At 40.8% G+C, this 17825-nt stretch overlaps 1 protein-coding gene across 3 annotated transcripts in view; it reads left to right on the forward strand.

The window, feature by feature from the left end:
- The first annotated feature begins 212 nt into the window (after positions 1 to 212).
- The window catches only part of NUP93 (nucleoporin 93), an 85224-nt gene continuing 67611 nt past the window's right edge, over positions 213 to 17825 (forward strand). Inside the window, exons 1-3 of one of the 3 annotated variants that reach the window (XM_063312675.1) lie at positions 213 to 329; positions 10056 to 10242; positions 12212 to 12329. In XM_063312675.1, coding sequence (XP_063168745.1) covers positions 10064 to 10242; positions 12212 to 12329 — 297 coding nt within the window. In that variant the 5' untranslated portion in view covers positions 213 to 329; positions 10056 to 10063. The other 2 variants (XM_063312674.1, XM_063312673.1) reach the window with 2 other exon arrangements.

Below are 17825 nucleotides of genomic sequence, written 5' to 3' on the forward strand. Positions count from 1 at the left end.
GGGAGGTGTCCCATGGCCGCCACCCAGATTTCATTCCCATTCCATGTGGTGGGAAGGAAAACGCGGAGAGAGAGGAAAGAAAGAACGAAAGAAAAGCAAGTATTTCCCACGTGGGCAACTCTCATTTTTATTTCATATTATTTGTGCACTGCATTTCCGACACGACCCCGCCCTCTCAAGCGCCATGAGGGCGGGGGCGGGGCCAGCTTTGCGCGCCGTCACAAGGGCTGCTGGGAGAAACCTGACTCTCCACCAATCGTTGCGCGCGGCGGGGAGCGGCACGCCGTCGACGTGACAGCGGCGCCGGCGGAACGAGGGAGACGGTAAGTGTGGCCGCGCTGAGGCGGAATTTGCGGCTTCTTTCGCGAGCCGGCTGGATAATCTCCCCCGTGCTTTCCGGAATGCGGCGCCGGAGCTCGAAGTGCCCCCGTGGGTCCGTTTTCCTTCCAGCTGTCCGCAAGCAGCGGTTTTCTTTAAACCCTTTGGACTTCAACTCCCAGAATTCTCTAAGTGGTGAGGCCAATGGCTGAGTGGTGTAGGGAATTCTGGGGGTTGAAGTCTCAATGTATATGGAGGTGGAAGAGGGTATGGGTTAGAGATTTTGCCTACCCGTGAAGATACGAGCTCCGCTTCTAACTTTGCTGGGCCACGACCAACAGGTGTCTGACCCTCCAGAGGCTTGTTTCCCTTACGAGTCTTGGGGCAGGAAAGTGACAGCCCTTTCTCCTTGCTGCATCTGGTAGAGCATCTCTCCTGGCTTTTCTGTCCCGTGGCTAACTAGCCTTTAGAACAGTGTTTCTCAGCCCTGGAAAGTTTACGACAGGTGAACTTCAACTCCCAGAACTTCCGAGCCAGCATTGCTGGGGAATTCTGGGAGTTGAGGTCCACACATCTTAAAGTTGCCAAGCTTGGGAAACACTAATTTAGAAGAAGAGCACTCTGACTGGAAGGGCTATTCAGCTATTACTGATTATTACAGTATTATATTAGAGCCAGTTTGGTGTAGTGGTCAAGGCAAAAGGTCAGAAACCGGGAGGCCGGGAGTTCTAGTCCCTCCTTAGGCACAAAGCCAGCTGGGGAACCTTGGGTCAGTCACACACTCCCAGCCCTAGGAAGGAGGCAATGGCAAACCACTTCTGAAAACCTTGCCAAGAAAATTGCAGGGACTTGTCCAGGCAGTCTCCAAGAATCGGACACAATTGAACAAATTAGAACAACAAAACAGTATTATATGGGAGCTAGTCCCATTAAATTCAGCGGTCCTCCTTTCTGAGCAACATCTGTCGGTTTGTGCGATAGAACCATTAAGTGTACTGTAATTGGTAGACCTCTGCTCCTTGGATCTCAACAAATTCTTACTTAAGCTGCTAGCTCTGTTTGTTTATACCTCACCTTGATTTGTACAAACAAATCAGGGCACTGTGTATAATGCTCCTGCTGCTATCTTCCCTACAACAACAACCCTGGGAGGTCAGTCAGGCTGAGAGAGAAGGCCTGGCCCAAAGTGGCGCCAACTTTACTATCTGGCTTTTCCAGCTTAAAAAGATCAGGTAATTGGTGGTGAATAAACCTTTTCTTGACTCTGAAGAGTGGGACTCAGGACAAGTAAGAATTAGTTGGGAGGGTAGAAGAATTACATGTTCTTGGAATGTGTATCTTTTCTAGTTAGTCTTCATCGGTTTCTTCTGGCTAAATGGGTGTGTGATTTCGCTGTTCGGTTTCAGTCCTAAACGTCTGCAGAATGAGCAGGGCTACGCTGCAGATCCGCAGTCCTCTGTACACTTACTGTTCACTTCTGAACACTTACCTGCTTCTAAGAACATAAGAAAGGCTGGATCAGGGCTAAGCTGCTCCAGCTCAGCATTCTTTTCCCATAGTGGTAAAGCAGAGCCTTGAGGCCTAGAGGTTGCGTTTACACAACAAGTGGAGTCATGACTGATGGAATTACTCCAGTTTCCTGGGTTAACACAATAAAGCGATCCATAAATGAACTATGCAGATTAGGTTTGCATAATAGTTAGCCTTAAATGTGGTTGGCTAATTTGTGGTTTCGTACCTTGTGGGGAATACAGTATACTGAACACGCTAAAGCAATTCAGGTTTTGAACTAGGCCTGGGGAGATAGGTAAAGTTCATCCGTACAATTTGAAGTTTCCCAGTATGATTTTGAGATAGTCATCGTTTACGCTAACCAACTTCAGGATCTGGGATTTTTTGGGGTGGGGGGAAATCAAGGAATTCATACAATGTACAGTATGTAATATTGCTGTCCTCGAGGACATATGTCATAGAAATTGAACTAATAATGATGGTCTCTTTTGTTCTCCCTTCCATGTATGTTTTATTATTTTGGTTGTGCTTCTGCTTCTTTGGAATTCTTTAGTATCCTTTTTTTTAGAATAGCCCATTGTTTTAAGTTTATTAGCAATTTTGGTTTTCCTTTAAAATAACATGTAAGTTTTTAATAAACCACTGCATATATAGAGTTTAAGTTTGAGAAATATGTTAGCAAATCCTATTATGGTGGTAATTTTGTCCTTATTCTCCTGATCCCTCCAATCATATTGTGCTTTTCAACATGTATTTTTTTAAAGAAATCCTACCTTTCCAATGTAAGAGTTGAGGCAGCAAACAATATCAAAAAATGCAAAATTAAAATAATTAAACCTGAAAAACCAAAAAGGTGATCTGTCAGAAAGATACACCTGAAGGCAGCATATAAAAATGGCTAATGAAACAAAATTGTCTTCCCAATATGGTGGAACTTCAAGCATAAATGGATTAATCAGTGACTACTTTATCTTGTCTGGAACGGGTTCAGTGTGGCATATTCCTTTTCTCTGTGGGAGTATCTCAAAGTGTATTAAGCCACTAATTCAATTCTATTCTGTTGCATGTTATGTTACATTACCAAAAATGATAGTCCTTCCCCCCCATCCCTCCTGCTTTCTTCTACTGAACTTCATAAATAATTTTTGCTTAAAAAGGTTTTGTATGCAGTGATGAATTTCAGACAGCTGGAGTAAACAATTCTTTTTCCAATATTTTCATGCCAGTCCTCTCCATGAGAGCTTGCTTGTTTCTGCTCAGATGCCTTTAGTGTCTAACAGTGAATCCCGCACTGTTAATTGGGAAGCTTTTAACATTTGTTTTAGAGCACACTGTTTGAATTTTCTTGGACCATAAGGACTATAGGTTTGCAGATGCAGCTCTTATAATGCTTGAAGATCTCTGTAATTAGGAGATGCGTAGCTTCAGAAAATATTACATAGCACCAATGGACTGTTTTTCTTCTTCCTGTGCACAGGGCTATGCATTCAAGCCACACAGGGCGTTCTTTCTTTCTTTTACTTCTTGGGCTTGTTTGCATTGCAAATATGCATTGACCACTGGCAATTATACATGTTTACCAGGTAGACCTGCATTGCAGAGCTGGATTCTGATGAATCCTAAATTGTGTGGGCAATGCATAGTGCTTATTAGAATGTATACATTCCTTTTTCATCACAGCAAACTGGTTGGCTGCTGTGCATCTTCTCTGTTTTGCTGCGACAGTTCTTTAAGTTGGGAAGTTTGGTATTTCACATGCAACCCACTTCCCAAATATGGATTTGTAAGACCTGTGGCACTATAACTAACATAAACCTTTTGTGAATGACAGGCATGATTCATTTCTTTGTTGGGTTTCATTCAAGAACAGAAGGCAGCAAACTTCGCACTCCCTCCTCGCATTTTCCCCTGCAATAACACTGTGAGTTGGACTGGGCTGAAAGAGAGTGACCTGTTCAAAGTCACCCAGTGAGCTTTCATGGTTGAGTCTGTGGTTGGGTCTTTCACGGGTGAGCTTCTGTGGTTGGGTCTACTGAACACTAGTCTTAACACCTTAACTGCCACAGCATGTCATCTTTCACCTTAACTACAGTGTAACCTCAGTCAGTATAAGCATGCCATGGCTTTATATTGTCTAACTAGTTTTTCCTGTTTCACTGGAGTTTGAGCAGGACCTCCAGAACTGGACCCTCATGCTTTCCCCATATTCAGCTTATTCATGCATTTCTTTTCTGTCTGTCTTTGATGCTCCTTTCCCCCCAGCAATGATTGAGGACTTTGATCTCATACTTGTGTGCCTTTTTCTTTTCTTCCAACATCCTTTTCAGGGTCCAGAACTTTACCAGAGTTGAAAGTACAATGGATTGTGTTGTCTCTCCACATTTGCTTTTACAGATCCTTCACTGGCCCAATAAGAAATAATTTTATCTGACCCATTGTTTCTTTCCATCTCCTTTCTTTTGGCTTAAATTCCAGAAGTGAGTGTGCTAATTAGTAAATAGAACTCAGCTATCTTTCCATTTTCATTTTCAAGAGAGCTGCAATGGATAATTTTGTTCTGGAGGATAATTTGTGGCTTAATTCAGCGACCATTACTGACAGATCATCAAGTTTTTTTTAAAAATGATCTTGCTTACCTGGATTTTGGATTGCTGTTTGATTGGGATTCAAATCCCTCCTCTCTCTCTGATCTGCGCTGCTGCACTTTCCACAGATATCCTGGCCTCATGACTCTGCTAATCTTCCCCATGCTGAGCAGCCACATTAAGAGTCTGTCTGCAGTCTCTTGAATGCAGTAAACTTTCCCCATGTGAAGATTCCATGTCTGTGCACTGATGGTGTGGAAAATATTTGAAAGCTGTCATTTTCAAAGAAAGGCTGTATTTCTTGATCAGTTGGGGGATAAATAGCCATTAGACGACAGAAGCGTGTTCACCAGAAACAATGGAAATTGTGCTCCAATACATTTGCTACTGTTTTTGAATGTTTGATCATTGAATCTGACACTTCTTCACCAGAATCTCCTTCCCCAATTCACTTCTGTCCATTCAAGTCAGCATTAAATCTAAAATGCTATATAATTTGGTACTATGGTGAAGGAGGTTATAATGCTCCTGTTTTTATTTTTATTTTAGTCCTATGTGGGTCTCATACTGATGCATATCAGTATTTTTAAGCCCTACGTAAAATGCATTTTAATATTTCCACATAAAGAAGCCCAGCTGTTTGGACCTTTCCTAACAAATGGATTCTGCTCTTTGATGGGGAGCTGAGACACTTTCAGGTTTTTAATAACATTTATAGTACAGCCATGCAGGCTTGGGCAGTGATTGTTACCCTTACCTAAAGAGTAACATCATTCCCATTTTTACAGGTTGGAAACTAAGGCTAATAATGATACGTGCTACATATAACCAGGTAGATGATATCCAAATCAAGATTTGCACCTTATCTTGTGTTTCAGCATTTTGTTTCTTCCACTGACTTTGCTAGATCAGATGCCTTGAATGAAAACATCCCCAATGTCTGCTGCGTTGATTCCGGTAGCTCCTGATAAACTTGACCTCTTATTCACATCCCATCTTAGCTAGATGTAATTATATACAGTCCTGGGAATATGTTCACCAAACTATGCACAGGTTTATAGTTTAGCTTCTTGGAAGACAGTATGTTACCCTAACATCAAAGAGCCAGTTCAGAAGACACTGTGGTATAGCCCCCCACATAATAAAGTCCTGCTGGATCAGGTCAGGACTTATTGTCGATGGGCATTAGATTTCTCACAGCATCCAGCTGGTGCTCACAAGCAGCAAATCCGGACACACCCTTCTTCCACCATTGTTCCCCTATAATTTATATTTGGAGGGAAGTTGCTACAAACCTGAAAAATTAACACTGTATCTCAAGATTCTGACTTCAGAATGTACAGGAGAAATAGTTTATGTGAAATGTATCCCTTCTAAACTGATCCTCTATGAAGATGTTTGACTGTATTGTACCTTTCTAGCAAATTTTTATTTTGAGAGTACCTGACATACAATACTGAACTCACAAAGAGTTACTTTAAAATACGAGATTGCCTGCTTCCAAATTGGATTAATCTCCAAAACAAAATAAATCTGTTCTATTTATTTATACTGACTTAATCACTTTTCTGTTTCGTTGAGTATGTGTAGCCCGAGCAAGCATCTTAGCATTCTTCGTTTTTAATACGTTTTTAGCCAAAATCTTTGAATGTATTTATCCTACTACCCTGACACTGTCAATTTAATTTTGAATATTTGCACACTGATTTCCTTGTGCTAGTTAATGACTACAATAAAGTTTTTCATTTTATTTCATTTATATTTACAAATTAATTTTACTGTTTTTTTCTCACTGAATCATGTTTACATTCTATAAGTAACGCAGAAGGTTGGATAATTGTAGGATGTGCATAAAATGTTCTGAGGATGTTGATTGTATTGCTGTATCCCATTTTAATTTTGTTTTGTTTTCAAATATAACTGGGGGCGGAGGGGCATTCTGAAATACTAATTTATATCAAAAGTGGGTAACTCAGACTCTTCTGCTCAAGATTATTCTGCTGAAATTTGGTTACAAAGTGCTAAAGAGTGACAACATAATTTTCTGCTAGTTTTCATCAGGCAACAAAATAAAATTTTATACTGTTGTAGAGCTTTTAGATAGGCTCAACACTCCTAAAAGTTGAAGAATAGCTAATTTAAACAGACAAAATGGAGGAAGACAACGATGACCACTCTTTGAATCCTTCTCTCCTAGAAACGTTTTTTTTAAATCCTGACTCCAGCCCCGAACATGGTGTGCTGTTGAGTTAATTTATAATCGTATTTTTATGGAACTGACCTTGCTTGCTAGGAGCACAATGCCTTTTTTTTAAAAAAGATTAATTCAATGTATCCTGTCCCAACTTGGTGTTTTTCATATGTGCTTGGATTAAAGCTCCTGTACTGTGCTTGTTTATTCCACTTCTTATATGCCAAATAATATACTGTTGCCTCAAGGTGGTATATAATGATAGTCCACAGTTAAAATACCCACAATATCGCGCTTGCCAACTTTTATCTTTATGTTTTACAGTATTGCAAATCGAGCAGCATGCAAGTTTAATAAATTATTTTTTGAATTATTATTAAAAGCCCACAATAAAAATTATAGTGTAAAGGCATAAAAAAGAGCACACTCAGCCAATTAATAAAGATAAAGGCAATATGGGTGACTTGTAGTCCCAATTCATTTGAGGGATGACTAGTTGAGGATGGTTAGCTTTGGATATGCTAAATAATTGCTCTGATTTTCTTTGTTTTCTGTCTCTTGCTCTCAGTTGGATAAGCATATAGGCAGCTGAGTAGCCACCCTGTGTCTCGCAACTTCCCCTGAATTTTCTCTGACATTTGCTGGCTTAATCATTCCAGCTTGAACTGCCATTTGTATGATTTGGCTTCCCGGGGGTGCCTTTTTAAAAGTGAGCAAGAAAGTGCCCTTGCAGAAGCAACCCTCAGAGCATGCTTTGCTGTGCCTTCTTTTTTTTTTTTTTTCCCCAGCATTGTCAGTGTACATGAAGTTTGCTGCTGTTGTGCTGATGTGTTTCCAGCATGGTAGTTAATGGAAAAAAGTGAACCAGATCAAAGCAGCATCTGCCATTCTTGCAGTCGTAGCCAGACGCGCTGCTGCTGCTGCTTCTCAAATTGGCAGGCACAGCCTTATCTGCGCGGGAGTGTGACTGCTTTGGTCCCTGTCTGCCAGCAGAGGCTGTTCTTCTTTGCCAGAGGGGAAACGGCTTGCAAGGAGATGCCGAAGCAGCATCCTTACTGCATTGCAGGGCATGAAAATGCTTTTTCTCCATGGCTGTGCTCCCTTCCTGGCACATGCTGTTTATTGGCTTATCCAAGGCTGCTGGTGGTTAGTGCTAAGAGTATGCTGGCTTGTGTTGAGGGAAGATTCATGTGCTCTCTGTTGTTTTGAGCCAACCTGATACTTTGCAGTTTAATGTGTGTGTGACATTCTGGGGAAAAAATACTAGGTTTTGCCTTTCCCTAACAAAATACCTATCATGATGAACAGTGGGCTCACCATGAGAGGCCATGTATGTTCCCACAAAGTCCAGCACCCAGTAAGCAGATTGCAGATTTCTGTAGTCCTTGCCAGGGAGGGCCATGCTACCCAGAGATACAGAGCAATTTTTACATTTATTGCAGTAATATCCCTTGTGTTTAGCAGATGACTTTCTGACCACTCCTATGGCTTGATGTTATACCAGTGAGCTTTTGGCTTCTATGTTCCTGGCCATATATCCGTGTTTTGCAATTCTGCTTCAGAGAGCTGAAGCAAATTACCATTTGCTGATTTTGGAGTCTGAGATACAAATACACTGTAATTCATTTCACACACCACCCTGGTTTGTTTAAGCAGTATTTGCTAAAAAAAAACCAACCCAGTATAGCTATACAGCACACTAAAACCAGACCAATCCAAACCAATCATGTTATGGCTTAATGCACATTTGTTATGAGCCATGGTTTGCACAGTCATGGTTAATTGAATAAAATTGAATAAACCACAGATTCACATGATACATAAAACCATAAATGGCTCAGCTCATATAGTGTACTAAATCGAAACAAATCATCTTATAGTTTAGTATAATGTGCAACCTCAACCCTATATCAAAGTTAAATGAGGGAGGAGTGGGTATGCAAGCACGCAGAGCTTAGATAACACCCAGTGGTGGCTTATATGTTGTGTATCTGCTTGGCTGATCGATAGCGGGGCAAAAGTATTGAGAAGTTTTCTGCCCATACCGACCTCAACTGTTGAGACACCATCCCAGGTCATTCCCATTTCTTGTTCATTTTTGAATGTGAAGGAACGTTGGGAAAGGGAGTTTTATGCAAGTCTCTTACCATTTTGTCTGACTTGTCAAATATGCTCTCAGTTCCTATTCTATTAGTGAAATGTTTTCCTTAACACAATGGAGGAGAGGCTGGCTCAAATGCCTTGAGAATTCTTCAGAATTGCCAAATTAGTCAAACTTCGCATGACAATAAACTATCACAGAGAAGACAGCTGATCGGAAGTGAAAAGTAAATCTACAGTATGAGTCTGGCTTGGTGAATATAAAAGCCTCGTAAATTTGGCTTTTAAAGCACTTAGCAGATTGCTGCTTGTTTTGGCACAACTTCTCTGAGAGTACTCTGAAATGACTCCTACGCAGGAATAGTTGTGAAAAGTGTTAATGCTGGAATGGAAGCCCCTTGCGGATTTTCTGGAAGAAATTGTGATCGGATTACTAAATTTCTGGCCAATCCTTGCCTGCTGGTCTTTCCTCAAAAATCACAACAGTTTTAAGCATAACTGAACTAGCTCTATAGCTGAGGTATGGAGCTTTCGAAATGAGAACCAAGACTAGTATGTGTCTTTCTTCTGCAGAAGCGGTCTGCAAAATTTCTGACCTTCCTGGATTCTTCAGACATGGATGCCTAGAAGCCAATATGAAAAATCCACCTGTCCTGCCTGGTACCAGGTCCCCTCATGTAGAGTAAACTCATCGGCCCCTAGACTTGGGCCCTAAAATAAGAGGCAGGGCCTCATGTTATATCATGCCATATTGGCCTTTAATCTTGGTCTAGTCTTGAATTTGTGTCCTTTTGTAACATGCCACTGCGTCTTAGTTTGGTTTTATGTGGCATCTTTCATACACTTGTATGAAGACCGTTAGCAGGGGATATTTACGAAAGAGAGACCATGGGGTATTTTGAAAAATTAACGATTTAAATGAAAAACGGTGTTTCACTTTGAGCAGCAAGTGGTTTGGGGATGCATGCCTGAAACCTGCCCTTGTATAATATTCCCTCTAAATTTCCAAGAGCGTGATAAGGTGGCCTTCTCTTCGCATTGACTCCTGAGCAGTTCCATTACTAATTTTTAGTTATCCTTCCATTAACCTTTTATTGATGCTAAATCTCTAGGACTGCCGTTCACCGATATATGGCTGCATGCCAGAAAGCAGACTTGCCGGTAAAATTCCTTGCAGTCTAGCAGATAGTTTGATTGATGAAGCCGGTCATGGTCTCCATCGTTTCTGTTCTGTTTCCAGGTGACCATCAGAAACGGTAGATTAGGCAAGTGATTGCCTTTTCAGTCTGACTTGATGATGAGCTTTACTCTTCCTGCTTGCTTCTTCAGGATTTCCACCTAGCGATCAGGCGCGCAGATGGATGCAGAAGGGTTTGGCGAGCTTCTGCAGCAGGCAGAGCAGCTTGCAGCGGAGACAGAAGGCATTGCAGAACTTCCTCACGTTGAACGCAATCTCCAGGAGATCCAACAGGCAGGGGAGCGCTTGCGTTCCCGGACACTAACCCGCACCTCACAAGAGACAGCAGACGTCAAGGCGTAAGTCCCTGAGTTGCTTGAAACCTCTGTCGGTGGCTGCTGGAGCGGCATTGCTGGGGAGTAAACCCCAGTGCGTGTGGGACTACGATGCATAGAGTTCCGCTGTAGGATGGCACAAAGGTCTTCAGCTTCATCATGAAAAGCCCTGTGCTGTCTGGTCTCTACTACGGCTGGATGGGAATGGCCTTTCGAAATTCACCCAGTTCACGTGCAGAAACATTTTATGGATGAGTTTTCCAGTGGAAACAAAAGGCCCCAGCCATGTCCTAACAGCCAGGAACCACGCTGAGACAAGGAATAGGTCTCTAGTGTTTTATTACTGCTACATAAACAGAAAACCCTAACAAACTGAAGAAGCGTGGGAAAAACCCAGACAGATAAACCCCAAAAGTCAAGGTGGGCCCGATCTGTGTCTCTTTGAATGGCTACCTAATTCCTCAGTACTATGCATGCGCTTTACAGCCTGGATAGAGGCCCCTTCCTGCTCGCCATCAGTACTCATGACATCCCACTTCCCAAGGGGAGACCTTGGCTTCAGAGCTGGTACTGAAAATGGCCAGTACGAAGATGCCTTTGGCCCCGTTTGATCTCCTCTTTGGGGATTTGATGGGAGTGTAGGGAGTCAGGGATGTTGCAGGCTTCCAGAGAAAGGATGGTAGAGAGAGACTGAGGGCTCTCCCCACAGCAACATACATAGTCATCAGACTCCTCCTTTTTGGGGTACGTGATGGTATGTGAAATACAAGAGAAGTGTAAGATAATAATGAACAAAAGAAATTAAGAGCAAGTGATAAGAGAAAAGGACATTGAATCTAGTTTGCAGTGTGGCACAGCAGTTCAGGTGTTGGGCTGGCACTGAGGAAACTCCGATTCAAGTCTGCCCTCAGCCATGGAAGTTCCTTGGATGACTGAGGGCTAGTCCCTCTTTCTTTGCCCAGCCTGCTTCTCAGGGTGGTGGTTGTGGGGAAAAATAGGAGGAAGGACTAGCAATGAAAAAGGAAGCTATAGACCAACCAAATAAATAATAAACACCTCTCCTTACTCTTCTACCTTTATAAACCAGCCTTGCTTCCCTCGCACCAGACTCCACATCCTACATTGACTTTTGTTCTTCAAAGTTCTCACCTCTTTTTTTTTTTTTCTCATCAGCTCTATCCAACCACAACTTTTTTTGGTTTTATTCTTCCTCTCAGTCCATTCATTCTTTCATGCTCTATGTATTTGTTGCAATTTAATCTTAATTCACTCTTTCTACATGACTAAACTACCTCGATGTACTTCTTTCATACTGGGTACTGATTTTTGCAATCAATCCGTCACCCATTCATTCTGGAACACATCTCTTCTTGTCTTACCACACATATTTCTTAAGTATACCATTTCTTCTGTGTTCAACTTAATTTTATGTTTTTCCTGTCATCCCCAACTCTCATTTCCATATGATTATTACTATTTATCTCAGTTTATATCCCTTCTTTCTGCCTGTAAGGCATTTTACCATTCATCGATAAAAAAAGCACCAAATTTTTCCCATGGGAATTCCTTGGAAATTCTCTCCTCCGCTGAAATAATTTCTAAAGCAGATTTTCCTTCATCAGATTGAATGAGAATAGTTAGAAGAAAAATGCCAGAGAAAATGGCTGTTGATACATTGACGCACATGTGGGTGTCAAATTCAGATGTGGTCATTTTTTTTGGAACTTGTGCATGCTGTCAGTCAGCAGATACTGAAAAATATTTTAAAAGTCTATCAACACTGTTCTCCTTGATTGATGGCTTTGTCGCTTGATGGGCCATTTGACCAAAAGTTGTCCCATGTTTGTTTGAACAAGTTTTGCGTAAGTTCTAAGATCAGAAGTTAGTAGTGTGCTATTCAGGTCTCTGGAATTAGATTCTATTTTGAAATGGCTGTGTTGCCTTGTTCTGGTATCTCTGTGCTTTTCATCCTCTGTTTTCATCTTTCTTCCAGATCAGTTCTTCTGGGGTCCAGAGGGCTTGATATATCCCACATATCTCAGCGGTTGGAGAGCCTTAGTGCTGCGACAACATTTGAACCTCTAGAGCCTGTAAAAGACACAGATATACAGGTCAGGGCCACGTGTAACAAAAATGGTGTTAAGTTAATCAAAGAAGCACATGTATTTGGCAGTGCTTTATGTATGCATGCACTAGGACGTGTTCACAGTTTCTCATTCAGAGAAAGAATGCAAGGAATGGGGAGAAGGCGCTCATTTGCTAATGAACAATTATTAGCAAACGAGGGCCTTCTCCTCATTGCTTGCATTCTTTCTCTGAATGAGAAGCTGTGAATATTTCCTAGTAAAGGCAAGAGTAAAGGCTTGCATTCTGCATTTAACGTTTAAGTGGCTTGATGTTTCAGATATTGGAATACTCTTCTGTGCATGTAATTGTTTTCAGTGGAGGTGCTGTTGAAAGACTGTTCTATACATTGGCTTGTTTACTCACTAAAATAGCTGGTACATATTCAAAGGGCAACACTGCAGTAATCTCAATTTACAGACTTTCTGTGTTTACTTTAGTTGTTTCTTCTAGCTAAATTTTAAGGGAAGGGCTCTAACGCGGTAATAAACTGCGTATTTCCTTACAACGTAGCCTGAGTTTGATTCCTGGGAACGCTGAGAAAGAATTCTGTCTGCAACCCAGTAAATTTGCTGTCGTTCAGCAACTGGCTTACTTATTTCATTGGCTCACAGTGTGCTTTCTTTCATTTTGAAAGAAGTGAAACCAGTTCTTGTGCTTTGTGAACTAGAGGTTATGGGGTAGTGTGATTTGTGTGGTGCAAAAAAACACTGAACTTAATGGACAACTGGTTTAACTTGATCTAAGGCAGTGTCCTGTATTCCTCTGTTCTGCTATGACAATCCAGTTCCCGCTCCCTAATTTTCAGCATAAAATCTGAGTATTTCATGGGCTGAATTTTGAATATGACTAAAGTACAACCTGTTCTGCTTGTAACATTATGTTCCTTGCTTTGCTGAATCTGACCTTTTCCTTTCTTTTCCTATCTATCCCAGTGGTATATAATGGTAGGTGAGGTGGTTTTATCAGATGGGATTCTAGCCTTTCAGTGCAAGGTGAGCAGTATCATATCCAGGACATCCTTACTTATTTTTGCTTTCCTATATATCAGCAGTGCACAGCCTTGTTTTAAAAATTTAATACAATAACATTATATTTATCCTTATGTAGTTAACTGTTTCATCTTCAGTCATGTTTAGAATTTTTACATTCTAGAAATTGACAATTTTTTTGTGGGGTTCTGAGGGTCTGCAGTTTCAGCTGTGTAGGCTGCAATTTGTGTACTTTTGCTATAGGAACAAGAATTTGAACCCACAAACAATACCTATGTGTTCACTGTCTTTCAACCTTGTTGCCGTTGTGATAATTAGTTGGGTGTCTTTTCTCTGAAACTGTTTTTTTTTAATCTTCAGATTTTAGTGCTGATTAAGGAGGGGCATGCCAATTTACGTCTTAATTTTGTGAATTATTTAGTAGCAATAACACTTAGGTGACAGTTAGAATAAGAGGAAATATATGTCTCCCATTGGATCTTGTAATTGATTCCGGCCCTGGAATGTGTGATTCATGTTATGTTTGGAAAAGAGAATTATCCTCGTTGTATTAGATCAGGATTCATCAGGTCCCCTTCTGGAAGAATTGTAAGGAAGATAGGGATCTTCCTTGAGGGTCTTCTCTGGAAGCCTAAGAGTGGGCATTTTTGAGAGGTTCTTTGGGGATTGTGTGAACATATGTAGAATACTCATAAAATGGCTGCTACAGCAGACATGGTTATTTCATTTATCAGAAGGCAGAAGTGAGAGTGGTCTTCCCTATCTCTCCTTGGTGCCCTTTAGATGTTCTCTCTTCCACCCCCAGGCCCCCCAGCTTAGCTTTGACTCTTTTTCAGACAGACACTCTTTTTTATTTCCTAAGGACACTAGTGGGATTTTGTAAATGAAGATCTTGCTGGAGGTCAGCACTGTGTAGTATATTATTTATCTATTTTATTTATTTATCATATTTTTATGACCGCCCATCTCCCCTGCGCAGGGGACTCTGGGCGGTTCACAATAAAAGCAATTTAAAATTCGATAAAATCATAAATAATACCAGTGGTCAATAAATATATATAAATATATATTAGCTTTCCATTACAGGTAGTCCTTGTTTAGTGATCATAATTGGGACCAGCAACTTGGTCATTAAGCGACGGGGTCGCTAAGTGAAACCACGACTGTGCTTATGATCTTACTTCAGCTTTCCTTTGCTTTACAGGCCTGCAAAGGTTGTAAATGTGAGGATTGGTCACAAAGTTACTTTTTCATCATCATCATAACTGCGAATGGTTACTAAACAAGGACTACTTGTACTTTTTTTAAAATTAAAAATGTTTTTAAAAAAATCCAAGGAGGCTGGTCTGCACATTGACACATCAGGCCAGTCCCTAATTGTGAAGATGAAGTACATGCATCCAAGTATCGTCACTAATATCAGCTTTTGAATTGTCATGTCTATCTCCTCTGTTTCCTTGAAGGTGATTCATTATTTCCATTAAGCAAATATTAAAGAAGCCAACATGTATTTTTTTTTTAAAGCTATTTGCCTCTTGGAAATTGTTTGTTAGTTATTGAGAAGGGAAACAAAGGACCTTTTTCACTTATGAAGTTACTGACAGTAAATGCCATCATGGAACCTAAAGGTTTCATGCAGTATTTCCCAGTCTTGATAACTTCTGGATGTTATACCTCAAGCCCCAAATTCTGCAATCAGCACGGCTGTTGATGAGAATTCTGGCTTCTCCTTGTCCTCAGAGGCTCCACTGTCCAGGACTTGACGCAGGGTCACCAGTTTCTGCCATACATAAAATAATGCATTTTAGGCAGACACACTTTTGAGATTTTAGATGGGAAATGTAGGCAGAAATAAACTGATAAATATATGCTAATATTGAACTGAGTTACGATGGCTGTGTAGCTTACCAGTTTACTGAAAAACAAGAGGGAGTTACCTGCAGGCTCACAGTGGGGAAAATCTATAGATACAGAAAAAAACCTCCAGAAAAAAATGTACAGAGCCCCTCCCCCACCCCCAGCACAGTGCAATTTGAACATGTTTCCTGGGTACACAAAGCTGAATGCTTGTTGGCAATGTGGAAAAAGAATGGAAAACCATCAGCAACAGAGGGTGTGGAGTGCCTAAAAAAAGACATGGCTTGCTGAAAGGTTGAACAAGAATTTATTATTAAATGTATATTCTGCTTTTCTCTGCTGATAAATGCTCAGAGCAGCTTTCAGTAATAAAAACTCATTAATTCTTCACATTCTCAGCCTTGTGATAATGCAAATAGAACCTATGCTTTCTCCAGGGATATTTCAATCTCTGAATGCTTTGAATTTTGTTTTAAAGGCTTGCTGAACAAAAACAATTGGGGAAAAAAAAGATTGCTGAAGCAAGTTTTGCAAATTTGAGATTTTAAGCTTCTAGCTTGCCCCTGATGCTTCTGGAATCTGTAGCGTTAATGAAGAAGAATGCAGTAGTGATTAATGAAGAAAAATACTGCAGTTGTTGGCTACATATTATCTCTTAGCCTTTCCACAGTAATTGTTTTTGCTTGCTTTGGGTTTCATGCACTGGCTAAAGGAGTACATTAAGCATTTTTGTTGTGTGCATTATATCTGAGATCCAGTTTGCTCTGGCTGATTAAAGAGGCACAAGACTTTTGGTGGCAACTAGAAGTGGGTTAAACCGAAAGACTGTTCCATCACTTTGTGCTGATTGCCCAAGATCAGCTTCGTATGTTCTCTGGTGATAGAACTGATTTTGCTACCACTAGGATGCTTAGCCCAACTACCGGATGATTATAAAGCAGTCCTATGCTGTCCAAGAATCATGGGATTTGTAGTGTGAACCATATGGAAGCTATTGGATTGGGAAAGGCTGATCTAAGACCTCATTCGGATGAAATGCTGAAATACAGCTTGGTTTTGGGAAGCCGGTTTGCTTCTCCTCCACTGCCATTGTAAGGAGTTGAGAAACTTTTATTTTAATGTCCAAATCCAAACAAAAGGTGTTAAATTTTAACTATACTTTGTTGAAACAAGATAGCTTTAAACTGTAACTTATGAAGCTTGGGTTGTTGGAGCAAACTGTAATTTAGGCATTGTATGCCTTGTTAATCTATGGCTAATCTAAAGTGGAAGCAAAAGGTTGAGAATATTTGGAGCGTTCTGCTTCCATTCAGATTAATCATAATTTAGCATGCTTTTTGGAAGGCTGATTGAGCCCCATAATCTTGAGGAAGACCTTACCTGATGAGATTCTAGGAAATGCATTGGAATTAACCTCTAGAAGGGCTTCTGATTCACTCTCAGTTCTAGCAAGCTCTGACACTGAAGGCACACACTTAGAGGCCCAGGTTCTAATTCTCCCTTAAGCATGGAAGCCAGCTGGGTGACCTTGGGCCAGTCACTCTTCTTAGCCCTAATCACCATCAAGCTCTGTGACAAAACAGCTAAGGAACAAAACTCCTTGTTGCATTTTATACCGATAGCTTCGCTGTAAAAACTAGGTGAGCGCAGTGCAAGACAAGGAGACCTGGCACTAAGCAGGACAAATGCTAAGAACAAGAACCTCCAGTGAAAGAGGGCCTTCAAAGCCTGGAGAAGTCTGGAGGATGTCTTTGAGAATAATGCACTTCTCCTAATCACTTACACAGAGGTGGACTTGTTCAGACCAGCCTTTAAAAACCTTCAGTTGAAATTGAGTATCTGTTTCCACTTCCAGGAGGTTGGTGTAATCTTGCATCCTGGTTTTCAAGCGTGCTTCTAAAACGTATTACTTGTACTGTAGAATTTGGATGTGGAAAAGCATTCCAAGTAGCAGAGCAAAGAGGCCTTAGCTTTCGCATACTAATGTTTTTTGTCTTGTAATGTTAACTTGATTTTGTACTGTCATCTCTGCTAAATGTTGTGTATTAATCTGTACTGGAAACCATTCCCACTTAATCTTCCTAGCATTCATGATGACACATCCCGTAAACGTGAACGCATCTGTAATAATACGAACAGAGATGTTTTCTGGAGCTGCTTTAGTGATAACAGTGAATCAGCAGTCTTTTCTACTTTGAAGTCTTTAGCTTTAGTATTGCCAATAAGATGATGGGTCTTAATGGCATTATGTAAGATTGGATACCCTGATCTATGCGTTTGGGGGTTATTTCTCTGTAGTTAAATTTGCAAGGAAGCCGCTCTGTTCTCAGAAAGAACCTCTGAACTACAAAATTCTCAAGTATTGTTTTAAACATGCATTCTATTTATTCTCATTCAGTAGAAAGATTGTTTCTGGGGGGGAAAAAAACCCCTAGCTTTCAAACAGTTCTGGTAGGAAATAGTGACCAGATTAATGCATCGCTCTTAGACATGGTTTGTTGAATAAATCATAATTGGCTGGGGTCACACGACATGCTGAGCCATAAAAGCTTGGTTTACAAAGCATGATTGGGTTCACACATTATACCAAGCCACAAACAAGCAAACCATGGCTTGCTTTAGAATCATCTGTGC

This window comes from Candoia aspera, chromosome 11, assembly GCF_035149785.1.
Source record: "Candoia aspera isolate rCanAsp1 chromosome 11, rCanAsp1.hap2, whole genome shotgun sequence".
NCBI lineage: Eukaryota > Metazoa > Chordata > Lepidosauria > Squamata > Boidae > Candoia > Candoia aspera.